The following is a 27,399-nucleotide window of genomic DNA, read 5'->3' on the forward strand; positions in this document are numbered from 1 at the left end:
CAGACATTTGCTCGTCTCCTGTCCTCATATCCCATTCTGCCAGAGGCGCCTGGGCATCCAGAAACAAAGCCAGGGGAGGCGGGGCCTGGCCATTGTTTTATTTGGCTAGTTGGTAATGGGGATGGGAATGTCAGGAAGACAACTTCATCTCAAAAGTATCTTTTACGTGAAATGTTTGTTTCAGAGACAAGCAGAAATAAATGATGGCGCATCATACTTCCCAGCTGGCATCTTTCTTCTTGGAGAGGAACAAACAAATGTGGGCTCGGTAGCTGTGGGGCTCAACTTCTCAGCTGTACTTTTAGCTTTCCTGCATTAACTCTGGGGGAAGAAAAACAGAGAAGAGACTAGAACCAACTGGAATAAATGTCTTGCTTTTGAAACACACTGTACTGTGTTATTACCACAAAAGCAATTCATGTTCCTTATAGAAAATACACATAAATAACCCTGGAGACGAACCTAAAAATATTTTTTTCTTTATTTTTTTCATAGCTGAATGTATGCCTAGACTTACATATATTTTTAAAATCCATTTAAAACTATAGCAGATAATTCAGTACATACTGCTTTAGAAATTGAAATCTTAATGATATATCATGATTATCTTTCTTGGTTATAAATATTTTTATAAGATAATTTTTAATGACTTCAGAGTAGTCTTATTCATGATATACCATAATCTATTTAAATAATCCTATGTTGTTAGACATGTAGCATGTATATGTGCAAATAGATATATAATATAAATATATATAACTATTATAACTGAACTTCCAGTGACTAGTCACATAGCTAAACCTTTATCCACATCTATTATTATTTCACTAGTATACATTTTTTACAAGTAGAGTTAGCAGTTGTTTCTTAAAATAGAGAAACGGAACCATTTTTTAAATAATTAAGCACTGAGTGACAACAGTATGTGGACGTCTGGCTAAAGGTCTTTTGTTGGCCCAAGGAACAGCAGGGAGGGACCTGCTGAGGCAAGTGTGTCGCCGTTTATGAATGAACTTCAGAACAACATGATTTGAAGATAATCTAAAGTTTCACCTAAGGTGAAAGCAGATGCGGTGCTAGATAAAGCAATACTCATGCTAAAATTTACCATGAGAAATTTTCCTAACTTTTAAAATAGGGATAAATATTTCTTTATATTTTTTGCGCCATGTGATATTAGCATGTATGCTACTATTTTATTTCTATTTTTCTTTATAGGGAAATCATAAGTAACGCAAATTTCCACAATCTCTTAATTGTTAACTTTTTCTGACCAATTGGTTCAGTTCCACAGAGGCAGACTCTGGCTGACCCTGGCACATGGAAATTGAATCTTACGCTTCCTATGAAATAGGAATAATGGCTCACATGTCTCAGAAAGGCAGATAATAAAAATGTTTGAAATTGTATTTTTGAGCCAGAGGCTAAGTGTATCTGAACAAAAGTTTTCTCCTGGTTATGACCTTTGTTAGACCTTACTTGAGGATGCAGAGCGATGCCGACATAAGATGCAGACTGCTTCTGTGCTGATTGGTGGCTTGGCAGGAGAAAAAGCAAGATGGACAGAGCAGAGCAAAGAGTTTGATGCACAGACTAAAAGACTCGTAGGTATGTACATTCCTTTATGAATGAGATTATGTGTTGACTGTGATAGGCAGTTAGCAAATCTAAGCTTTAATCAGAATACAAACCAACACTTGATTACTGCAATTTCGTGTGTGTATGGGGTGTGTGTGTGTGTGTGTGTGTGTGTGTCTGTATGTGTGTGTCTAGCTATTTCAGAAGGGTAAATATTGGTCTGGCATCTATGCAACCCTTATTAAATGTGTTAATGACCTTTAAGCCTCTTATTATCAGGTCACTTTTTAAAATTAAATTGATTGGGGTGACATAGGTTAATAAAATTATATAGGTTTCAAGTGTACAATTCTATGATACATCATCTGTGCATTGCATTGTGTGTTTACCACCCAAAGTCAAATCTCCTTCCATCACTGTGTATTTGCCCTCCTTTGTAAAAAAGGGTAAAGAGGATCAAATATCAGGTTGCTTTTGAATTCTCCTCTGGTCAATGGTGACATTGGTCAAGGTCACTTGGAATGGAGGCTCTGTCTTCTGAGGTTTTGTATCTTAAACTCAGAAGTCATCCTCTCACATCCAACAAGACTCAAAATAATCTGGTGTTTGGCTGTCAGCGGTCAGTACTTGGTGGACAATTTGGACCCTGTTGAACAGGGAACCAAACTACTGCTTATTCACGAAGACACAGTGACATGTAGTTACAATTTGGTTTCTGGAATTTCGTTTCAAAGAATGGTGATCTTTTTCATTGTTAATATATGTACAATTACAAGGCTGATCATAAAGAATTTGAGTGCTGTTTTATTTTCTATTTCAGGAGATGTATTGTTGGCCACAGCTTTTCTGTCTTATTCTGGTCCATTTAACCAAGAATTTCGTAATCTGCTATTACATGACTGGCAGAAAGAAATGAAAGCCCGGAAAATTCCATTTGGGGACAGTCTAAATCTCACCGAGATGTTGATTGATGGTCCTACGATTAGTGAATGGAACCTCCAAGGCCTGCCAAATGATGACCTGTCCATTCAGAATGGGATTATTGTCACAAAGGCATCTCGCTATCCTTTGTTAATAGATCCACAGACTCAAGGCAAGATCTGGATTAAAAATAAAGAAAGCCAAAATGAACTCCAGGTAATTTCTGTTTGAGTATATTTATGCGATCAGTCAAGTGTTATTGCCTCAGATCAGCCAGTATCTGGGAATACAGAAATATTTGATATTTAGAAATAATTTCTAAAGATTGCATTATTTACGTCTGTGTTAATTTCTATTAATGTCGGCTTTCAAAGGTTTCACACTCTCTTCTGTCAGCGCTTAAGACTCTGATAAACAGCAGGGTGCAGCGGTGTCACTCTAAGTGTCAGCACTTTATTGGGACACTTCAAAATTAGTCCATGATGCTTTGTCATGAAAGTGTTGCTGGTGAGGAAAAAGCAGCGATGCCATTGAGCAATTCCGTACATCCCAGTAAAAGGGAATGATGGTTTGCTAAGGAAAAGAAGGGAGACAGTTTAAGCTTTCTGTACCATTTCAGCAAGTGTGGTTCTAAGTAAGGATCTCTAAACTCTCTGTATTTGTCTCGCGTGATAGAATGCTTAGGTACCACTTCCTATCAGTTATTTGTGCATCACATCACGAGACCATCTGTCAAGAGCAACATTTTGATCTGGTTTCTAGATCACATCTCTAAATCACAAATACTTCAGAAACCACCTGGAGGACAGTCTTTCTCTTGGAAGGCCCTTGCTGATCGAAGATGTGGGGGAGGAATTAGATCCAGCCCTGGATAATGTTTTGGAGAGAAACTTCATTAAGACTGGGTCTACCTTTAAGGTAGGTGAAAGCTATTTACAATGTGCAGAACAATTGCCGTGAGGCCAGGTCAATGTGACATAGATGGTTTCCTCAATAGGCAGCAACGCAAATTCCAGTTAGTGACAAGAGGCATTTGCTTTTTCTCTCCTACACTTCCTGAGTTGGGATTAAAACATTCAAGAGTAGTCCTTTTAGGAACACCTACTTCACATGTGTAATAAAGTCTGACTTCATTTTGATGTTTGACTGTAGACAGTTTTCAAGCCCCATCATGCCTCTCTCCTGTTACATCCCAAATCTGGGCAAGCTGTTAAGAAAACCTGGGTAGTCTCTCCTTTGGCACTGGTGGGAAATTCAAACCATGTAATCCCCTGTCTATGCCCGTGGTGGGGACCCTCATCCCAGCCCCATCCCCTAACCACTGTAAAATCCTAAAACAGCTGCCCCTCCTGACTTTCCCAAGTAATGTTTTGGGCCTGCTTGGGAGCCTATCCTAATCTCCCCAGAAAATCTCACTATGTGAGTACTAAACCTTTTCATACCCTTTAGGTTCATGTGTGACATCATCAGTCTTGACTTCTGAACCAAAAGTTTGTGTGGGGACTCCATCTCACTTCTGCAGTATGATTACAGTTTTGGTGATAAATTCTATATTTATTGCATGGTATATATTGAACTTTCCTTTCCTTCCTTCTTTCTTTCCCTCTTTCCTTCCTTCCTTCCTTCCTTCCTTCCTTCCTTCCTTCCTTCCTTCCTTCCTTCTCTTTCTCCTTCCTTCCTTCCTTCCTTCCTTCCTTCCTTCCTTCCTTCCTTCCTTCCTTCCTTCCTTCCTTCCTTCCTTCCTTCCTTCCTTCCTTCCTCCTCTTTCTCCTTCCCTCCCAGTGGCTTGAAGCCCTATGAATGCCTGATGACCATTTCTTTTTAAGTATAAATTATCTCCAGCTACAAAATTGTTTAAAGCAATACTTGATCCTATACAAAAGACACAGTAAGATGTATCTCTGTTTTATTACTCATAACTTTCTTTTTATAAAAAGGTGAAAGTCGGTGATAAGGAAGTAGATGTGATGGATGGCTTCAGACTCTACATTACCACCAAACTGCCCAACCCAGCCTACACCCCTGAAATAAGTGCTCGAACCTCCATCATTGACTTCACTGTCACCATGAAAGGTCTAGAAGATCAGTTACTGGGGAGAGTCATTCTCACAGAGAAGCAGGTGAGTGAAGTATGGCCACCTTTTTTCCTGCGTTGCGTTGTGAGTTTTTTGTTGATGAAAACGATATGGTAAAAGTTGAAGTGGGATTGAGTTTTGCCCCCCTTTTATTTGTATGTTTTTCCATTATTAATTCCCATGTCTTAGATAACTACTAATCAATTATCTACTCAATATGGTTCATCTGCATCTCATATAACACATATATCATGATTTGATTTTATATAGACTAATGATGTAGCCATAAGAATAACAGTCTCATTTTCAGCATCATTATTTTGGTTTTATATCACTTTATTTTTCTCAAGAGTTTGTTCTATTGTGAGTTCTAGTCATCTGTGTACATGTAGATTTCTAGTACACATCCAGGTTTTTCTTTCATGCCATTCATTATTATGCTTTTGTAATATAAAATTAAAATGTTGTTCTTCGAGAACACACAACATTGTCACTTCTTATTAGTTATTTAAGAGACGTCTGTATATGCCGTGAGATGATAGAAGTTTGTGACACTAGGGTTTCACTGAGTATCTTCTGGTTGCTCCTGGCTTAATTATGCTCTGCAAGCATAACTCCAGATTTGTTTCCTCCACTTTTATTTTATGGGATAACTTAATGTTCAATGAAAAAAGGCCAATAATTTAGAAACTTCCTTGTTCTTAGTCAGTATTTTCTCTAGGGCACATATGAGTCTTAAGCAAAGAAATGTAGAGGATTTGAATAGGACTGCTTTTGTGAAACTGGATGAACTCTATAAGTTGGTATTGGTTTTTCTCTGGATTCAGTAGCAGTGAGGAGTTTAGTTTACTTTATGGCCCCCTTCTACACTGACCTAAAGATTTATTTAGGTTAAAACTTGGCAAAATCTTTGGAGTTGCCCCTCCCATTATTTTTACCTTTTCTGTATGTTGTATCATGCTTGCTCTTCTGAGCCCTTCCATATGCAGAGGGTGCCAAAAAAAAGTATACACATTTTAGGAAAGGAAGAGACTATTAAAATTACGCTGATAAAAGAAGAGAACCCTATGATTTCACTGATATGTGGTATATAAACCAAAAAGAACAAGACAAACAAATGGGAAACAAAAACTCATAGACACAGACAATAATTTAGTGGTTACCAGAGGGTAAGGGGGTGGGGGGTGGGTGATGAGGGTAAAGGGGATCAAATATATGGTGATGGAAGGAGAACTGACTCTGGGTGGTGAACACACAATGGGATTTATAGATGATGTAATACAGAATTGTACACCTGAAATCTATGTAAATTTACTAACAATTGTCACCCCAATAAATTTAATTTAAAAAAAAAATTACGCTGATGAGAACCACTTTGAGCACCTCTTGTAATTGCAGAAGTCAAACGTGACTTGTATTCATCTTTTGTTATCGATATATATTTAGTATTACATTTTTAATACAGTTTTTTCCTTTCTTAAAATGTGTATACATTTTTTGACATTCTCTGTATTTCTCTTTCTCCTCTGTCCTTTCCCCTTTCTTATTTTATGAATCTTCTCTTTTTAGTTTTTGATTTATAGTACGTACATGATAGGGTCATCCAATTGTTAGTTGCTTGAGAGCTGTTAACCCAACTTGGTAAATTTACAAGCTTTATGACCCCAGCTTGGCAGGGACAGATGGTGGAGCGCCTACCACAGACCAGTTACCGAAGACATAACACCTTCAGAATGTGTCCTTGGTTATTTTGGGAGTCTCAATAAGTGATTGAGGAAGTTTCACATGGCCCTGTCACCACATCAGGAAGGGTGACAGGACTAGAAGTCAGGACTAGAAGTCTTGACCCACAGCATGTAATGTCTTCAGGGCAGACCCAGTCCCCAGATGTTAGGCTCTGTTTTCAACTGTAACACTGGCCTCAGAGAGATAAGGGGCTCTGATGGCAGTTTGAATAATATCCTTGTCCTTGTTTTTCTTTCTGTTCAGCTGAGATGAATAGAGTCTCTGTGGAAAAAATAATTTAGCCTGACAGATTTTGGTTGCAACAAAACAAAGCAACACCAGCACTGAGCCATAATTGTTACAGTAGAGGTTTAAGATGAAACGAAGAGCATTTAAGCTCTTGAAAAAACTTCAAACAGCGTTGAAAAGCCAATATGGATCCCAGGCCAGGTTTTTTCTTACTTCCTGGGAAAGTTGAATGTTTTGAGAAATTACTCCTTTACTGTTGTCTCATTATCAAAATCGCTTCCAAAGGTCACAGGAAATAATTCTTACAAAAAGTGTGGCCAGAGTAACGTGACACTCATTCTATCATCATAGAGGGTCATCGTAACCCTGAATCACATTATAATACAACATGTAACCTGTTTTCTCTAAAGGAAAGACTCATGCAAGATGTGAGCTGCTGGATTTAATTTGGATAAACTTTAAGTAGTATACTTTCACCAGCTTTTTCTTTTGCAGTGTCTGTTCTTCCCACTGTATTCCTGAATCTGCTCACATTGCTGAATTTGTCCACCCTGGGTAGCAAGTGAGTCTGTGTTGGTCTCTGGTGCTTTCAGGGCACTTCCTATGATCTAGTGAGTTGGGAAGAGCCTATAAAAAGGTTTATGAAATCCAAATTGTTCCTTTGACTTCAGTAACAATTCACTCTCTTTGACTATGATAACTTTTGCGTGATTATAAACATAGAATATCAATATAAAATGTTATAGAGCCAAGAGTGGCTTTTGGAAGCTAGGAAGATCCCACAGAGGATGTTGATGTTGGAAAGCATCTCAGAAAGTCCCTTAAATGTGGGGCTGAAACAGACAGTGAACCTCTTGAGTTAGGATGAGTTGTGCCTTCACAACTTGGAACAGTAATTTACGATAGCAGGGAAAGGGCATTATTCTTTGACTCCATAAACTTGCTAGCTGTCCAGTGTCCTGGGGATATGAGCAATGAGGAGCCTTATCACACGGGATCTGGTCTCTTGAGTGCTCAGTTATACAACCTGCTGGACCTGCAGGCTTATTTGTTTAGGAAACAGATAGAAACCTCAGAGCATCTGAGTGCAAGGAAGGTAGAACTTTGAACCGACTTGACACTTTTCTGTGTGCTTCAAGGCAGTCATTTTAAATGCGTGAGCTGTTCAAGTTCACATCAAGGCCATATTCAACTATTGACCTGACTGATGTACCTGTGAGTAGATTTAGACAGCCTGCTGTTGTCACCGGAAGGTGATGTATTGAGACCATTTTAAACAGGCAGCAAACCAGTCACTCTTCAGCAACTTTCCTTTAAAAAAACCCAATCTCTTAGGCTTACTCTGACCTTGATCCTAGAGAACAAGTCAGAAACTCAAAGAGAACTATGTACTATTAGGAGAAAAATACTAGTATCAATTAACAACTTCTACTGGTCACAATATGAGGCCTCAGAGGTCGTCATTGCTCAGAATTCTGGATGAACAGACAGGTAGACTATTTCTTTTGGCAATAGAAGGATCTGAACTTGGGGGAGCTGACATGGGAAATAATTTAATAAAGACACTCAGCAGATATTGGTATCACCAGCTCACAGTGGTGGATAAAAAATAAATCTGTTTCTGAGTTCTGTTGTTTAATCGTTCTATTTTAATTACCAGTGCAAGGTACAGAGGAGAAAGAATCTTTGGGAATGAAAGCCTGGGTGATGCTTCACACATGAGAACTCTGAAAGACTGTCATCTATTTTCTTTTATTGATTTCTAAACTTTGGCTACAGATGCCATTAGTGTACACGAAGAATGTTAGTTTTCATTTGCATCTTTGTTGAGCCACTTAAATTTTGATCATTTAATTAATAAACGGCACGTTTCATGAATTGTACTGAATCACTGCCGTACTTTCTTACTCACTTTGGGGGTACTTTTCATATTATCAGAGTTTATATAAAAATGTGACATTGTAGCCTTAGTATGTAGAATACAGAGCACAAATGTTTATTGGTTCCTAGATATGTGTATGTGTGCACGCATGTGTGTGCGTGCAGGTGTGTGTGTGTGAGAGATAATCCCTTTGATAGGGAACATGCTTACAGATGAAATTATTTTGACTAATTTTGCCCCTTCATATTAATTTGAAAAAGAACTATCCTTCTGTATATTGGTGGAACTAAAGTTGTAGCTCAACAGAAATATGTTTAAATACAAATTAAAATATGCCTAAAACCTTATTCCAAAGTAGGTTTTTCCATTTTTAAATCTTGAATGAAAAGCAAACAGTAATTGTTCTATTTTCTTTCAGAGAAAATTCCCCCTAACTATTGTCCTGTCCTAGATTTTGGCCACGTGTATACCTTGTAATACACAGGTTGCTTTCATAACCTCGAATATTACTTTAAATTGTACTATTTAGTTTAGAGTATATTGATTCATCAGTTTTAAACTTTGGGGGAAATGTACTTCTAAGCCTTATTTTAATCCTTTGGGAATATAAGTATTACTTTAATTGACAAATGTATTTAATTAGTATAAATAATGTATTGACCATACCACCTCAATAATGTTCAAGCTTTTACTTATTATTTTTTAAATCTGGAATTGAGTAATTTGCTCCTTATTGTATATATTACCAATGATTGTGTTTATGTTATTAGTAATGGGTTTTATAAGCACCATGGAGGCCTCATTTTAGTCCCAATCCGGTAGTTCTCAAGTGGAGACGAGTTTGGAAATGTAGGTTGCAACAGGTTTTACAAACTGTGGTGAGCATTTTGGACCCTTCCAAATAGCAAAGATCCCGTGAATGACCAGGAGCAGAAAAGGAGGTGATGGGAGAGAAAAGGGTCAGCAAGGAGACCACTTATGGTCAGAGTCACCCACTGAGGAATGATGAAAACCTCATTTAGGCCAGCGGCTAATTGGAAAAAATGGACAGAAGAAAAATTGTTATGCAGGAAGACTCAGTAAGACTTGAGTGGTTTTGGGATTTGACAGCCTATGCTTGCTTCCCCAGTAGACACGAAAGCATGCATTATTAATTGCAAGATTGGAAAGTTCTTTTCTGAAGTCCCTTTCAGCTACTGCATTATGCTTTTCAGATGATATGAGAAATACTAAAGTATGATTTATTTTGTGCCAACTTATAACTTTATTTTTCAAATGGCCATATTTTCTGCAGTCAAATATAACTACAGTACAGGAGCTTGAGGGCAGCCCTGTAGGTTAACTTTTTAAGAATGGCCAGACAGTAGCTGTTAATTAAGGAAGAAAATACATTTATGTAAATTAACAGGAATTGGAAAAAGAAAGAACTCGTCTTATGGAAGATGTAACTGCAAACAAAAGAAGGATGAAGGAGCTAGAAGATAATTTGCTTTACCGTCTGACGAGTACCCAGGGGTCCCTGGTGGAAGAGGAGAGTCTCATTGTTGTGCTAAGTAACACAAAAAAGACAGCGGAGGAGGTGACACAGAAGCTGGAAATTTCTGCTGAGACAGAAATTCAAATTAACTCAGCTCGGGAGGAATACAGACCTGGTGAGTCTGGTAATGAAAGACAAATGTCACAGGAAAATGAAGCAAGAAAGAAAAGAGAATTAGAGGAATTGCAGGAAGTAAGGACGGTATGCAAGTAATTGTGTGAAGTGAGGTGGCCATTTATGTTTTGTGGCATTTCTATTCAGTAATATGGAGATGAAAAAAATTTATAACAATGTAAATTTTCTACATGCTTCCAATTTGTGTTACTTGATATATCTTTTAAGGTTCCTATCGTGTTTCCCCGAAAATAGGACCTACCTGGACAATCAGCTCTAATGCATCTTTTGGAGCAAAAATTAACGTAAGACCCAGTCTTATTTTACTATAACATAAGAATGGGTCTATAATATAATATAATATAATATAATATAATATAATATAATAAACATAATATCAGCTGGGTCTCATATTAATTTTTGCTCCAAAAGACACATTAAGAGCTGATTGTCCGGCTAGGTCTTATTTTCAGGGAAACATGGTATGAACTTATTTTTAAACTAGAAGTAAAGAGGGAGGAGTTTTAAGGGACATTTGACTAGTGGAATCCAAGGAATTAGTGCAGAATTTGGGTTGTTCATTAGTTGGTTATCATTTGGCAACACTCTGCCAGTGTTTTATTTGTAGTCTTTGTATTAGGGAGGTAGTTGTCCTGGGAACCCCTGAGTCTGATCCACCGATTTGCAAATTGGTATTGGCCATTGGTTACTAGAGGAGCCTGCTAAAAGAATTTAATCTCCTTTAGTAAGTGATCATTTCTCCTGAAGAAATAATTGAAACAATATCATCTACTGGTGGAAGGTCAGGTGCATTCTCTTTGGGATGCCTTGTTTTGCCAAGTCGAGGCCAAGGTTGGGCAAGGCTTCTTCATGGCACTTAAAAATGAGGTTCTTCTTAACGCCTACAGAGCTTGCTGAGTGTTAAAACCTTTGCTATCCCTTCAGTTGTTTTTTTTTCCTACCTATAAAAAAGAAACCCCAGTAAAACATACTTATAACGGATCTAGAAATTCTAAAATGGAAAGTACCATTTGATAAACAGAAATCGACTATTTACCCAACAACTACAAGTGAGAATTCAATACTCAGGAGGAGCACCACTCTAGACTCCCCTTGTTGGAACATAGTTCCTGATGAGACATAAAAAGAAACTTGTGATCTCCTGTTAGAGCCTGTGCTTGAGGCATCTGCTTTCCGCCCAGTGGTACATGGAGGCTTCCTCTCTGTCTTTCAGTTGCTACGCGGGGCAGCGTCCTCTACTTCCTTATCACCGAGATGCGCCTGGTGAATGAGATGTATCAGACTTCGTTGCGCCAGTTTCTCGGCTTGTTTGACCTTTCCTTAGCCAGGTGCGTCTGTGCTGAGGAAGCCAAGCTGAATTCTGTATCCGTAGGCTAATGTGATGACTTGTATTTCTAACTTCCTTTCCCTTTACTCCCGAGTCTTATTATTTTTCTCTAAATCTAAGATTACTGTAATGACTAGCATGTAAACAAGTCCTTCTCATGTGTCGTTTTATGCTCAGAGAAAGAAATTATTCATCTACCAATTATTCATCCATTGATTGATTCTTTATGTGTTACATGTGTTTCTGTGAAACAAGAAAATTCCCAAGACGTTGCTGTGGGCCATAATATAATGCCCTGAGGGAGAATTGATTTAGGCGATGTGGAGGACCCTTCTAGCATGTTGTGTTATTTCACACTAGAGATGCTTGTTAGTTTAGATTCAGGAGGCGTACCCTGGATGTGTAAAGAATAAGAATTGGCCCTCTATTCAAGACGTTTTTATGGACAGTTGAGAAGTGCAGTGGGATCATCCTGATTTAAATGTTCTCCACTCCAGGTCCATCAAGAGCCCAATTACAAGCAAGAGGATTGCTAATATCATTGAACACATGACCTACGAGGTCTATAAGTACGCTGCCCGAGGGCTGTACGAAGAACACAAATTCCTGTTCACCTTGCTGCTTACCCTGAAGATCGACCTCCAGAGGAATCGGGTCAAGCATGAAGAGTTTCTCATGCTTATTAAAGGTTAGTATAACACTAGAAAGCAGGTATGAGGATTGTTGTGAAGGTCCTGTGCAGTATTTTCTTCTGGCGATAAGTTTCCTTGCATTTCACTGAAGATTGCATTTCCATGAGATATTTTATTTGTTCATTTGCTCTATGAATATTTATTGAGAACCTGCTGTGTGTGCTGGGGTACAGAATAGGCACGTGGAAGACAGTGAACAACAACCAAAAAAAGAATTTTGTTTTTGTAGAGTTTATATGTATTTGGGGTGGGTGATAACAGAGAAAAAGAATAAAACAATAAGTAAATTACGTAGTACATGAGAAGCTAGAAAGCACTATGGGAAAAACAGGGTAAGGGAGATGGGAGTTACAGGGTGTGTGAGGTGGAAGAAGTTACATTTTTAAATGGGATATTTAATGGGATCTCTAATGGGGTAGACCTCCCTGAGAGATGGACAGGTAAGCAAAGGCCTGCAGGGGACATCCTGCTGGCCTTGGGGACATTTATAGAGGAAGCGTGTTGAAGGAAGAGGAGCTGACATTAAGGCCTCTGGTGGAAGGAAGCAAGTAGTATGATAGAGGGAAAGCAAAGCAAGCAGGGTGGCTGGAGTGGAGTGGGTGAGGCAACTGTGTACTCATCCCATGGACATTTATTCTGTACGTACAGAAGCATTGCTCATAGACAGGTCCCGGTGCAGCTGGAATAAGAGCCAAGTGGAAGGCTGGGAAACATACATTTGCTATCACATTCTTGAATATCTGGACAATAAATATTTAAAGTAACTGCGGACATGAAGGTGGGGGTTTAAATGGTTTTATCTACTACACCTTTCTAAACAAAGCCTTTAAATATAAGCCATAATTATATCTTGGGGGTGGGGAAGGATTTTCATGACTTCACCTGGAGAGTGGATTTGTGGAGGAACTTCCAATAGGGGCAGTAGGGAGGGGGTGTAGATCCACAGTCACACAGACAAATGCATATTTATGTTTGTACTTATGCATATGCATAGCCATCTTAGAGTAGCAACTAAGACTCCTTCAGCTACACTTGAACTTAGAAGTGTATGCTTTATGGATGATCTCTCTCTCTCTCCCCCCTCTCCCCCTTCTCCCTTCTTTCTCTCTTTCTCTTTAATTCACTGTCTCTTGCACCCTTGTTCCTTAGGTTTCTTTAGTTTCCAAGTTTCCTAGAGCCAAGCACGTGGAAGACGAGTGATCTCGAGAGACACCACCGTAGATCGCATGTAGGGATAGAAGTTGCCTTTACAAGGGCCTGTCATATATTACTGATTTCTGGCCTCAGTACTCTGGTCCTCTAGCTGACTGGGCTTTCCTAGGGGAAAGTTGTTTCTGACATCCTCAGTTCAGGCATGAGATGCGTCTCCCCATGGAAGGGACACCGAACATAGCATCCTGGTCTGGTTGGAATACTGTAAAGCATGTTACAGTTTTACGTGATGATAACCAACATGGGATTTAATGTTAGGAAAACTCGAAGGGAAAAATAGTGGCTTCCCACGTTTTTGATGAGTGGTCTCAAGCTGGGTTTTTAACCTTTTCAAGCTTCAGTCTCTTCAGCTATAAAACAAGCATAGTCACATTTACATAATAGGATTATTGAGAATCACACAATTTATATAAACCCTGGCACATAGAATATGCTCCGTAGATGATAGACATTGTTATATTATCTGTAGTATTTTAGTTTATTTTAATTAGTCTGAGGCTTGCAGAGGTTAGACAGCTTTTTGTGGGCCTTGGGCATGCAACAGCTATTTATTATATTGCTTTATGAAACAGAGTTTCAAGAGATTGCCCTTTGATAGTTATGTTGGTGAGAGCTACCCAAGGATGTGACTTCCCTCTGTAAGGACGTGTTTGAAAATGTTATTTAGAGAGCAGCAGTGTTTTGATACTGGTTGCTTAATGTACTTATCTCTAAGATGGGAAAGGATCAGCCTAGATGACTTTCTAAGTCTGCCCTAGCTATGCCATGTCATGATTGTATGGCATAATGTGCCTAAGTCTTCCATTACAATCATGTATGAAGCAAGGGTTTGAAGAATGAAGGGAATGGCATAATTCTCTGTCATCTTGAGTTATTTTGAATTATTCCTATTACAGCTGTGTATTCATCAGGAATCCATTTAATCTGGTGCCATATTATCCAGGGATATGTCCTCCCCCACCCGTTAAAATCATTCTTTGTGGCCGTTGTACACTTTTAAGCCAGGGAAGATATTCATGACCCAGTTACCCTCTACTAAACAATGAATAATGCTTTGGCTGCAAGGAATGCCCTTTCCTTTCCATGAATTACCTTCTTCCTAACCCTCTGGTGAATACCTTATTCTTTTCAGTTTGTTGGAAAATGGATGTTTTTTGTAGAAAGTGGTGTGACATTTTTCAACACAGTGCTATTGTCCTTAGGTCCTTAACTGCTCCCTGGCGTTAAAACAATCTGTTTTGATTTTATGAGCTAATATTTTCATTGAAATGGCTTCAAGGCCACACTTACCTTGTTGGAAATATACTAAGATGGATTTGGCAGAAAAATAGCAATTCAGTGGGGCACATAGGGCCTGGGTAAAGTAGAGATTGGCTCAATAAATATCTTAAATATAATTATTTGTTTATGACCTACTCTATTCCAAAAAGGATTTTAAAGGTAGCCAAATGCATTGGTTATGTTATTTTAAGAATCGTGCTTAGAGCATATTTTCCCTGAAAGACTTTGATGGATGTTATTTATTGAACAGTATATTTTACACCATAGAAGACTCGCTAACTCTGTCTTTGACTTAAAATATGATTGCTCACACATTTAGTTTTTCTAAAGTGGGCCACAATAACATTTTTAAGGTGTCATTTGTTCTACAGTGCTGTGAGAGTGGCCTGACCCTAGATAAATCGTCGCAAGAAGATAGGAGCCAGTACCTAATGGAAATGTTTGTGTTTAGATTGACCAAACACAAATGATACAGCAGAGGGCGCTTGGGGTGTGCTCAGAATGGATGTAAATAATATACTGATTTATAGAAGAGAACTCTTCAAACACACGTAGCGCTACTGACATTTCTAGAGAAATTCTCTCCTTAAAATGAACTTATGTTGTCATTGAGTAGTTCTTCCCTTTGACAACAGCTGCTCATTCAGTGACCCTCTGCTTTGTCCTCCATCCTGAGCTGGCTTGTCTCAGACCTTGACCAAGTGGAACTAGAACAGAATCCGGCATCTGCTTGGCTCCAAACCCATACTGATGATTCTTAAATGTGTTTTTGTGAAATCACCTATTCCTTTATTCAATTTTAAAGCTTGTTCGTCACTATGATTTATATTTCTGAGCTTAAAAAATGTCAAGGTAGTAAAATAATTGAAGTTCAAATAGTTTAAGCAAAAGATTTTATGAATAGATTATCCTACAGTAAAGAAGGAAAACCTAATAACCTTATATGTTTAATTTTGAAGGTGGGGCCTCGTTGGACCTTAAAGCTTGTCCTCCTAAACCATCTAAATGGATCCTGGATGTGACCTGGCTGAATTTGGTGGAACTCAGCAAGCTTAGACAGTTTTCAGATGTCCTGGATCAGGTAATTTGTGCTTGGAATAAACAATATTCCAATGTATAATGTTGCGGTGAGCAGCTTTGTAATTTGTCACCAGCTCCGATATTTGTGGAAGAGAGAGATTTCTTAAGTGGTGTGACCTTGGCTTACCTTCCTCACAGCTCACTCACACTCTGGTAAAGCATATTCCACCCACTGCTGACTGGTCTTGCAGGAAGGAATGATTTGCTCAGAAAGTTTAACTGATGCTGTCCTGTGTCATATGTCAGTATCACCAACTGGAGATCCACAAGTACAAAAACTGATAGATTCAATTAAGTGAAATGATTAGATATACTTAAGAGGTTTTCCTTCTTTTCAGAGATGAAAAGCAATTTGTGTCTCCATGCTGAATATCCTTTCTTGCCTCTTGTTCTCTCTCTTCTTTTCCTGCTTCTCCCATCACACTGCCTTAGCTAGGCCTCCAGGTATAAATCTAATGTGAACACTTGGTCTCTTTTCTTTCGACATTATGTCCTTTCATGATCAGCCAGTTGCTGATGAATTGTGTATGTATTGGAATCATGGAAGTTGAATATAGAGTTGAATTGGGACAAGCCAGGACACAGATGAGCAGAGAGAAGTCACATTGACAGCAGATGGCTTTATTCAGCTACAAGTTGAAGGCTTTTTTTTTTAACCAGAAAATGTTCGATGGTTGGTTCTTGACTTTTCTAGTTTAAGATGATCAGAAGCTTAAGTTCTGCTATATTTTTGTGTTTTATTTACAACTGATGATTACCATGTAATCACGGTACAAACTATTCTTTTGGGTTAAATAACTTTCATCTAGGGCATTTTGATTCACTTTAGCTTGTTCCCCGATTGGATGACGCCTAGTGACCTTTCCTGGACCATCATCTGTTATTGAAGTTGTTATCTTCTGGAAATTTTATCTTACGCCTGCAATTTCTTCTCATTATGTAGTCTTTCATGAGTGAAAGAGGTTATTATTTTTTATTCCTACATGATACTTTCTAAACATAAACCTGGAATGGGTTTTCCTTTGATTAGACTGTTAAGAAATACACTTGGGGCTTTAATCAAAGGGAATATACCAGAGAATTTAAGATTATATTTATCTGCAGAAGATATTTGTTTGTTCTGTTTTTGAGATACTTACCCATGTAATGCTCATCTCTTTTTGATTTTTAAGCTCCAAAGGATAATGGACTATGTTTTCTTCCTCCTTACTGGTTGCCTAAAGGAAGCAAGTGTCTGATTATTTATTTGATGATGATATTAAGTGGTATATTTCAATGGAGTATTGGCCAAAACAAATTTCATTCACACACACAAAAAAAGACATATATTAAGTGCCTTCTTTTTTTTTTGTTCTAAGATGGTCCTGGGAAATGAGGAAACAAGTGAATGTGACTTGGTTCCTTACCATGAGAGGATTTCATGGAGCAAATCAGATATCCTTAAAATAGTGAAAATGAGTTTTCATTGATTTCTTTATTCTTTACAATTTTGTTACCACAGTGGCATAGAAGAAATGAAGAAACCTAGGATTCTCCGTACTTCAGAAGCTAGCTGTGGGCTGTTGTTAATCCAGACTGACTTTAGAGCAAGTCACATTTGACTGCAAATTCTGAAACTTTTGGGCACTAGAATATAAAATTAAAAAAACAACAACAAGGGAACCAATTTGTCTCTGTCTGGGTCAGAAGATTTGATGAAAAGTATCTGTGAACTATTACTGAAAGATTTTCCCATAATGTGATGTATTTCTTAACCCCTTGTATTTTCAGATATCAAGAAATGAGAAAATGTGGAAAATTTGGTTTGATAAGGAAAATCCTGAGGAGGAACCTCTTCCAAATGCCTATGATAAATCTCTTGACTGCTTTAGACGCCTTCTCCTTATTAGATCCTGGTGTCCAGACAGAACCATTGCCCAGGTAAGAAGTACCTATTAAAAAGAAATGAGATGTAGATGCCTGATCACTGCAATGTACACCTGAAGCTGAACAATAATGAATGCCAACTATAATTTTATATATATATATATGTATATATGTGTATGTATATACTTACAAGAGGCGGAGTACAGCATTGGGAGTGGAGACAGTGGAAATGTGATGGCTTGGTGCGATGTCAGAGAGATAGTGGATGGGGGAGGAGGGTTCACACAGTGTGAGGGATATAAATGATAAATGTCTAAGTATAACTTTGTCTTGTGCACCTGAAACTAAAAAAAAAAAAAAAAGAAGTACGAGTTGGTAGTTACAATGTAGTCGTGGGAATGTAAAGTATAGCATAAAAAATATAGTCAATAATATTTTAATAGCTATGTATGGTGTCAGATGGGTACTAGGTTATCGGGGTGAACCCCCGTAAGTTATATAAATGTCTAATCACTATGTTGTACACCTGAAACTAATACAATATTGTATGTCAACTGTAATTGAAACACAAAAAAAAATACTAAAAAAAAAAAGAAATGAGGAATATTTTAAAGAAAAGTGTCCTTTTTAAATTTAAAGAAATATTTAAAATGTTAATCCCAATGAGAAATTTCTTTTAGGCTCCTATGTAATTTTCTAGCAATGAAAGGTGAAAAATGGAAAAGTAAATAACAATTAAATATACTAAGATGTAGATTTAGGCTAAGTGGCTTAATAATCTTTGTGGTCCAAAAGGTACAAAAGGAGTGAAGGAGAAAACCATATTTTTAAGGTTGGCATATACGTATAACATAAAGGTAATGTATTATTTTTCTGTATCATTTTTAGAATAACTCAAAAATGATATGGCTGCTCCATTTTGCTAGCAGTAAAACAGTGTTCTCTTAAATAGGAAGAATGTGGGGGGACTGGAGGTGGGGGTGGGGGTAGAGATAGACTGTAGGGAAGGTACTGCATTCCCAAACCTGTGCTTATTTCCCCAGAAAGTGTCACAACCCTTGATGCAAGAAAGTAGGTTGGCCTAAAGTTCTTTGAATTGTACATATCTTTTAAATGTGAATCATGCCTCCAAAGATCCATCTTTTCAAAGACCATTCTTTAATCTGCTGGCCTCCCCTCATGGAAATTCACTAACTAAAAATACTTGTGTTTTGCTTTCACAATGAAAAGCTTAACTCTAATATTCAGCAAAGGTTGATTCTTTAAGAGCTTCTCCAAATAAGTCTACTGGAGTAACCGTAGGCGGGGTTTATAATAGAATGTAGGAAATGTTCCCCTTCGCTCTCCAGAGGGAGTGTTAAAAACATATGGAGTAACTATCGCACATCCACTTAGGTACTGTGGAATAATGAAAACAACTAGACTCAATGATTTATGGAGAACAGAAAAATGACTTTTGCAACTCAGGACACAGATCACTCTTCCTTCAGTTTTTCGTTCTCAACTTCATTACTTTTATTCTGCCCAAATGAATTGTCAAACAATTGCTTTATTTAAGGGTAGTGTAAAAGTTTCAGTAGTTCCTTTTTTCTCTTTCTTTTTCCTTTCCTCCCCTCCATTCCTCTCCCCTCTCTTTTGTCTTTTCTTTACTTCCCCTTTTTATTATTTTTGTCATATAACTCTTTATTTGGTTAACGCTGAAATTTAAATCTTTCATGCTCCTTTGTAACTTTGTCACCTTCATCCTGAATTCTGTCATCAGTAGGCTGACAACAGCCATGGCTTCCTAACTGGTCTCCTGTAGTCCATCCTGTATATTCTAGAAGAAATGGAGTTATAATTGTGCCCTTTCTTCAATGGCTTCCGTGGCCCTTAAAATGACACACGAGTCTTAAACCAAGCCTAGAAGGCCCCTCTGGAAAAGTGTTTTCTCCTCTAAAGTTCTTATTCTCGCATTAAATTCCTTTTGTGATTTTCCACCACATACCTTTTTGGGAAGCATATAAGAAAGTCTACAATAGACATGTTCCATCCCCACCCCCCAGAAGTAGCACCAGGCTTGTTCTCAGCATTCCGTCTGCGCATGACTGCTCACGTCAAGGAACATTCGATTGCCTGGTGGCCAGAATGATGCACCGTCAGAGTTTCAATTTTCTCACGTGCAAAATAGGGACAATAACATCTATCCACAGTGATTGGAATAAGTTTTAATCAAAATAGCATATTTCATAGTAATCATGAATATAATAATTGTTACATATCAATCTGAAAAATCTACAAAGTTTTTTTTTTGGAGTTGCTAACAAGGCTCAAATTCCTGCCGCTTTACAAGGTAACGTGGGGATAAAATAGATGTTAGGATGACAGCAGTGAAAACGAATATTAGCAAATGAAAAACCAGAAAACACATAATTGTAAAAGTCTCTGCCCTATTTAAGTGGCAGGGTGACTGGACATCACTGCGGTCATTGACCAAAATGAATTTTGGAAACCCCACTGCACAAGACACATGAAGGAGCTGAACTAGTTTTGGTGACCCATGTACTGTTTTTGGCAGGCCCGCAAGTACATCATGGACTCCATGGGAGAAAAGTATGTCGAAGGGGTCATCCTGGACTTGGAAAAGATGTGGGAGGAGTCTGATCCACGGACACCACTCATCTGTCTCTTGTCTATGGGCTCTGATCCCACGGACTCCATCATCGCCTTGGGGAAGAGATTAAAGATAGAAACCCATTATGTGTCCATGGGCCAGGGCCAGGAGGTCCATGCTCGCAAGCTCTTGCAGCAGACCATGGCGAACGTGAGACCACATGTCTGCTTCTGTGTTATGTTGTTAATAGTACAGGTTGTAGAAAAGCAGTGCAGAAAAAGACTTATGGATTGTGAAGCATTTAAATTTACATAGTGCATGTTGTTTATTAAATAGGAAAAGTGTATCTATTAGAACATTGTCATGGAAAAACAGATGTCATTTAAACCTTTTGCTGCTGAGCCTTGACTCACGGAAAACTTCCCCACCCAACACATCTATTTCCCTCAGTTTGCACACTGCTAAGCCCACTGCAGATCCGAAACCCTCGGTGAGGTCCATGGTCCCCCCCTCCCTCCACCATACATGCCAGCCCCTCCAGCTCCTCTCTCAAAATCCTCAACTTTCCAGAATTCACACCACTGTGCCTTTCTGGAGTTCCAGAATGCATCACCTGTGCCCCGGTGTCCCCCAGGCCTGGCCCAGATCTGCTGTTACCCTGCAATGGTGCCAGAGGTTTCAGGAAACCTGGCCTGTTGCCTTCCAGGCTGGGGCTCCTAGAACCCTTTGCGGATTGCAAATGCTATAGATCATACAGAGCATGCTATGCTCAGGCCTGGCCTCGGGGCCACCAACCGCTGGAAACCACATGACAAGCCCGCCAATGGGATAGTCAGGTTCAGAGTTGGAGCACTTTCAGGGACTTAAGTAACAGGCTGCAGGAGGTCCTCCATTTCCTCCACTTGGCTCCAGGAGAAGGCATTCATGTGTTTGCTCTGGTCTAGCCCTCTCTGGGGTGTCCAGCTCTGCCTATAGGATCCACCTCACCCTTGGTCCCCTCTTCCTCTACACTTTGGCCACACAAGGGGATGTACCACTTGGCTTCTGGAAAACAAGAATTCTTGGTTTAGATGCCTTTCTGGCTTTTGGACCAAACGCTATACCTCCTCGCCTGAGTCTGAGCTCTCCCCTGTATCGTAAGACTCTTCTGTGCTCTCCAGAAAACCCCCTGCTGAGGCAGAACTAGCTTTTTCCCCCTCAATCCCCAACCACTGGGCCCACCAGGAAACCCCTGGGTTCTGGGTCTCAGCTGCTGAATCTCGAAGCTTACCACTGTGCTACATTCTAGTTGCTTTCACCTGGTCTAGACCTGAGCCCCCTGGGTGTTAGAACCTCCACATTTATCTCCAGGCTCTTCCATCTCCAAGCTGTGCCCTGTCCCCAGCTTTGGTGAAAGACAGTGGACCCTCACATGTGTTATGCTGTGTCTGATGCATTTAGTTTGCATTTGGGAGGTGGGGCAGAAGAGATGTAATGGAAATGTGTCCAGAGATGAAAAAATATATCTATATTCACGAATCCCACATCTGGTCCAACATGAAGGCTTGGGGGGCCTCCATCCTGGCCTCTCCCTCCTTCTGGCCTTTTCCCCCTCTTTATTCTCCCCTCTTCCTTTCTTCCTTCTTCTGTTCTTCCCTCTGCAAATTACTCTATTTAGAAGAAAAACGCTGACATTAGCAGGATAATTCTTGAATTCAAAATATATGATCATGTCATTAATAATTATAGTTTCAGGCAACCAAATTATAATTTAAATGGAATACTTGTAGCCTTTAGTTTATCCATGTTATCTGGTTAGTAGTTTAATATCAAGTAAAATTTAAAAAGTCTTTATTATAATTGACGTATTTATAATTTGTCAGAGACAATAGGTTTCTTTTCTTTTGTAGGAAGGGTTTGAGGCAATATGACAGAAAGAACTAACTACCCAAGAATAGCAAAGTAAATGATCAGTAAGAAGAACTCAAAAACTTTAATACAGAGTGCAGCAATAGAAAGAAATGATCTTGGCTACGGGATTCTATGGGTGGACATTGAAAGTTCTCACCTAAGAAACTTACATCAGAATTCACCTGCATGCTGGATGGAAGGGAGAAACTGAAGCCTTTTTGTTATTATGTTTTATATTTAATTTTTTTTGAATTGTGGACAGTGTCAATTCAATTTCTCAACAGACAAAGTTTAAATATTCAACAGTGCTATATACTTCGGAGGGAGTATAAGGGACTAGGTGAAATTCCAAAATGATCAGTTTTATATGTAACTCTGCTAAGATTTTCGATCTGGTGCTGTTTGTTTCTTAGGAGAGAAATAACTCAGGATGCACTTTAATCTAAATGATCCAAAGTTAGAGTCAAGAAAACAACTCAGGATTATGATCTGGATAATGTAGATGATTTTAGCAAAAATATTCAATAGATCAGATAGAGTAAATTATTATTGCACAACCGAAAATTTTGCTTGCGTTGCTTTATACAAGGAATACTCTTATGCTCTTAGAATAATCAATTAAAAAAAAAAAGATCTGGCATATTTTCTAAGGTCCTTGCCCTTAGACTGGTCAGATTCCCCAGAGAAGGTCCTTCCACATTTTAGAGAGTATACACTTAGCTACCCAACTTGCTGGGAGCTCAGTGAGAGATAGGAGGTGATAGGTCTCAAAACCAGTGGGTCAGCTTTCTCCACTGATTTTCAGAGAGGTTCCTATCCCCTTAATGTGCTGACGTCCTCCCGTCCAATGCTGTCTGTTTTGCCTTCTAAAGAAAATCTGCTGTCCGTCTTTCTGTAGAGAAGGCAGGGACATGTAAGCGGTTGGACTTTCAATCTTCTGTTGTGTTAGCACCCCACATCCTCTTCCTGGACTTCCAGAGGGATCTCTTGTCACCAACTATTGTGTGTTCTGGGAGTTATGTGGTATAAACCAGGTTAGATGTCAGCCTTCCCTGAATGCCAGTTGAGGATTCAGCTTTCTTCCGTTTGTTTTAAATGTTCTTCATAATGTCTTCACTCGCACTGTGGTTGTCCTTAAAGAAGTTCATGCTTTTCAAAAGGTCCCTTCACTGATCTTCACTGGTCCCTTCATGACCTTCCTGGAATTTGGCGAAGGACTGAGCTAAATGGATGTGTTCAGTCAGCCATCTTTACTTGGAAGCGCTGTTACCTCTTTTTTATGTTTCACTTGGTTATTTTCATGACTCCTACCAGATATGATTAGTACCATTGGCATGCTATAGGTGGAACAAATACATGGAACAGGAAAAAAAATAGAGCTGTTCTCAAGTAAACATTATTATAGCTTTCGATTTGACCTAGATTACTTTAAAGTGGTTAGTGTGCTTCTCTGTTAAATTTTAATTACTTAATGTTTCAAGAACGTACCAATTGAAATCTCTAGGAGAAACACAAAATAGCCTCATTTGCATTTACTGTTGTTGACGTAGGGAGGTTGGGCAATCCTGCAGAACTGCCATCTGGGACTGGATTTCATGGATGAGCTCCTGGACATCATTGTAGAAACCGAGATGGTACACCATGCTTTCCGCCTGTGGATGACCGCCGAGGTGCATAAGCAGTTCCCCATGACACTCCTTCAGATGTCCATTAAATTTACCAACGAGCCTCCACAGGGCCTCCGGGCAGGACTGAAAAGAACATATGGCGGTGAGTTGAGGAAAGCTTCCAAGTTTCTGGGAGTTCTTGTGCTTAAGTTGTTTTCTTAGAGGAATGATAAAATCAGAATTAGTGAGGATATAGTTAAAGCAAATAGGACTATTCTTTAACCTGATGTGTGTGGGGGGAGGGGATGGCCCCTTTGTCATGCTCCTTGTGGAATGTTCTCTGACACTGTTAGGGCCTCAGACCTCAGGATTTCCCACCTCTTATTTGTTTCTATTTTCCCAATAGTGCTTTATTTTGGCCTATGCTGTTCTCTGCTAGACACCTACCTCTTTATGTTAACATCTAAAATGAATATTTTTGTCATTTATGGTTTTCATGCTCCATATCTCAAGTAGGACAGTAGGCTCTTCCAAGAGGAGAGGCTGATTTAGAATTATAGCCTGCCTTCATGAAGCTGTATGTCAGAATGGTAGGTAAGGTAGAAATCAAACAAAAGTATCAAAACCAGACCCAAATACCCCTTCTAGTCACAACTGGAACTGCGATTACTCTCTCTGCCTTTGTTTCCTCTGCTTCATAGCTTCCTGTCTGGAACTCGCGGTTATGGAAAGAACAAGGACCTGGGTGTCAGAAATCCTGATTCTGGTCCTTCCTGAACAAATGCTTTGTTCTCTTGGGTGTTAGTCACTCAGAGAGCCTGAGTTTCAATTTTCTCATCTGTAAAATAAGGACAATAAAAATCTATCTACAACAATAGGAATATAGTGTATTTAATAATGATGAATATAATAATTATTGTATATCAAATTGAAAAACCTACAAAAGCTCAAATTCTTGTCAATTTACAAGGTCATGTGGGGATAAAATAGATGTGGTGATGATGGTGAAAAAAGATTACCAAATGAAAAAAAACACTGTGATATATAATAAATATAATATAATATAATATAATATAATATAATATAATATAATATACACATATATAATAATCATTATTTTGGGAATATTCTCAGGCTGCAATGGCTTCTATATACACTATTAACAATTTACTATTAATTAAAATAGTGTATGTACATGCCCGAAATAATAATATTATAAATTTTATTATTGTGATTATTAAGTAGTAGCAGTCGTAGCACTAGTAGTAACAGTAACAGTATTTTTTTTTCCACCACAGTTCTTCCACCTCTATTGAATCCCCACATTATCTTGCTACTAGATTGGCAGGAACTTGATCCATAGTAGCAAGACCCTCCTCCCCTCAAGTTTCTTTGCAGATTTTTTCAGAGAGAAATGCCTTCTGGACACCCAATATTTAAATTATAGTTGTCATGTCAATGTGATAAAAGTAATTCGAGATAAATGAAGTTTCATACTAAGAATTTACAAAAATAATCCATCATTTATAAAAGGACTAGAAAACAAAGAGGTTTGAGAGATGACACAGTTTTTCACCCAACTGACCCCAAGGTGTGAGCCAAGACCTACTGGATGTGAGCACGCTGGTCCAGTGGAAGCCCATGCTGTACGCAGTGGCTTTTCTGCACTCCACGGTCCAGGAGAGGCGGAAGTTTGGACCCCTGGGGTGGAACATCCCCTATGAATTTAATCAAGCGGATTTTAATGCCACTGTGCAGTTCGTCCAAAACCACTTAGATGACATGGATATTAAAAAGGTACCGTGTTCATGCTGCTTCAGGCCACTGGGGATTGTGGGCCCCCAGCTTTGGGGTAAATCCTGTACGAGTGATGCTTTTCCGTGCTTGCAAAAAGTCATTATCTTTAAGTCAGAGCAACTCGGATCAACTTGGGTCTTGAATTCATTTGAAAAATGAACAAATGTTGATTATCTTTTTATTTCTCAAAAACAAGTTAACATTGCATATAAGACAACCTAACGGAGTCTGTTGAACAGAGGGGGCAATGGGTGGGGAAACTTGTTTTAAAAAAATTTTTTAACTAAAAATGAGAGTCTAGATTACTTTTGAAGTGTGTGCTTTTTAAAGAACTGCCTCAATACTCTCAAAATACACATTTTCTTTCTCTTGAAATTAATGAATAAAGATATGAAAGCATCAAGATTCTATTTCAAGTCATGAACGTGAGTTTTGAGTAATTGCTCATGTTTGCCTCTTGAATTTTCTTTCTGTACTTTTCACATTACTGGTGAAGAATGAGTGAATGAAGGACCCTGATGACAATTAACAGGGCAAATGAGGATGAGACACTAGTCAGTTCTACGCAATGATTCTATATGTTTTCCCAGGGTGTCTCCTGGACCACCGTCCGCTACATGATAGGCGAGATTCAATATGGAGGCAGAGTCACTGATGAGTACGATAAGAGATTGTTGAACACATTTGCTAAGGTTTGGTTCAGTGAAAATATGTTTGGATCAGATTTCAGCTTTTACCAAGGATATAATATTCCAAAGTGCAGCACCGTGGATAACTATCTTCATTATATCCAGGTTTGTCAATGTCAGAATTTTATGCAGAGAGCAAATATCCTTAGCATTTGAACTTTTATTCATTTACAAGATATATATTTCCTTTAATATAAATTTTAATGGTCATACATATTAGACCTTCCACTGTAGATGTTTTTCTTAATATGTTTATATTTGCTTAATGATTAAAATGCTTATATTTGTTCTGAGTGTGTGTTTTGTGTGAATTTCTCCCTCCCTTCTCTTTTTAATGCCTCTGTGGGGAATATTCTTTGGGGAGATGATAGATTGGGCAGATTTGGAACTGGGGACTGCACAAATCCCCTAGAGCTCTCTATCTGTGAAATTTCAGCTACCTCTACTAATTGCACCAATTGCGTCTAGACTCAATCTTTTCTGTTTTTCAATCCATGTGCCTTGTGCCATGACATCTGTTCCTTAACCCTGGCCTAATTGGCAGTGTTATAGGATGTTCAGGGACCCACTGTGTATAGCAGCCTCCGAGTCCAGTGCTGGATACTTAGTAGTGGGGGAGGGGACGGGGGCTGAGCTGTGCAGAGTGGTTGGCAGCCACCCTGGCCTATGCCCACTAGATGTCAGTAGCACCCCCTACCCAGTTGTGACAACCAAAAACATCTCCAGAGATGGTCAGATGTCCCCTGGGGTTGCAAAATCACGCCTAGTGGAGAAACACTTTTCTAAGAAAGAATAAGACAGGTTTTGACAGGAAATTTGGGGGAAATTTTGATTTGTGTTTCAAGGTAATTACATTTTCTGTCTCTATACCTTAAATTCATTAGAACATTATTTTGCAATTTCTTTTGCCTCTGAGATTTATCTCAGAGTGAACAAACTAAAGCACAACAGCCCCAAAGAGCTAAATTTGTTAGTATATTCAGAGGTTCTGTGATAAATAAATGTGATGAGTTTATCATATATTAACCACCTCTGTACTTTTATTAATTCAGATCAACAAATACATGTGTCTTAATTGTACTATATGTGCCTTTAAATCATTAGCACTGAATTTGAAGCTGCCTGTGAAGGTATAAATTTAGATATGCCTGTACATGTGTTTATTTATATATACCTCATTTCACAATGAATTTGAGGTCGCTCATAAGAAGACATTATGTAAAATGGAATAAAATAAGGGAATAGAAGGGAGGGAAAATATAA

The 27,399-nt window shown here is 38.7% G+C and overlaps 1 protein-coding gene across 2 annotated transcripts in view; it reads left to right on the plus strand.

The window, feature by feature from the left end:
• The window catches only part of DNAH5 (dynein axonemal heavy chain 5), a 241,550-nt gene that overhangs the window by 192,520 nt on the left and 21,631 nt on the right, over positions 1 to 27,399 (plus strand). For both annotated transcript variants that reach the window (XM_081054213.1, XM_081054212.1), the window contains exons 62-74: positions 1,473 to 1,608; positions 2,399 to 2,715; positions 3,262 to 3,417; positions 4,437 to 4,619; positions 9,839 to 10,082; positions 11,316 to 11,430; positions 11,927 to 12,117; positions 15,574 to 15,695; positions 17,465 to 17,614; positions 20,118 to 20,363; positions 23,594 to 23,813; positions 25,242 to 25,447; positions 26,038 to 26,241. In XM_081054213.1, the coding sequence (XP_080910339.1) occupies positions 1,473 to 1,608; positions 2,399 to 2,715; positions 3,262 to 3,417; positions 4,437 to 4,619; positions 9,839 to 10,082; positions 11,316 to 11,430; positions 11,927 to 12,117; positions 15,574 to 15,695; positions 17,465 to 17,614; positions 20,118 to 20,363; positions 23,594 to 23,813; positions 25,242 to 25,447; positions 26,038 to 26,241 (2,490 nt within the window). The remainder of the gene's footprint in view (positions 1 to 1,472; positions 1,609 to 2,398; positions 2,716 to 3,261; positions 3,418 to 4,436; positions 4,620 to 9,838; positions 10,083 to 11,315; positions 11,431 to 11,926; positions 12,118 to 15,573; positions 15,696 to 17,464; positions 17,615 to 20,117; positions 20,364 to 23,593; positions 23,814 to 25,241; positions 25,448 to 26,037; positions 26,242 to 27,399) is intronic.

The sequence above is a fragment of the Rhinolophus hipposideros genome (assembly GCF_964194185.1).
Source record: "Rhinolophus hipposideros genome assembly, chromosome: 7".
Taxonomy (NCBI): Eukaryota; Metazoa; Chordata; class Mammalia; order Chiroptera; family Rhinolophidae; genus Rhinolophus; species Rhinolophus hipposideros.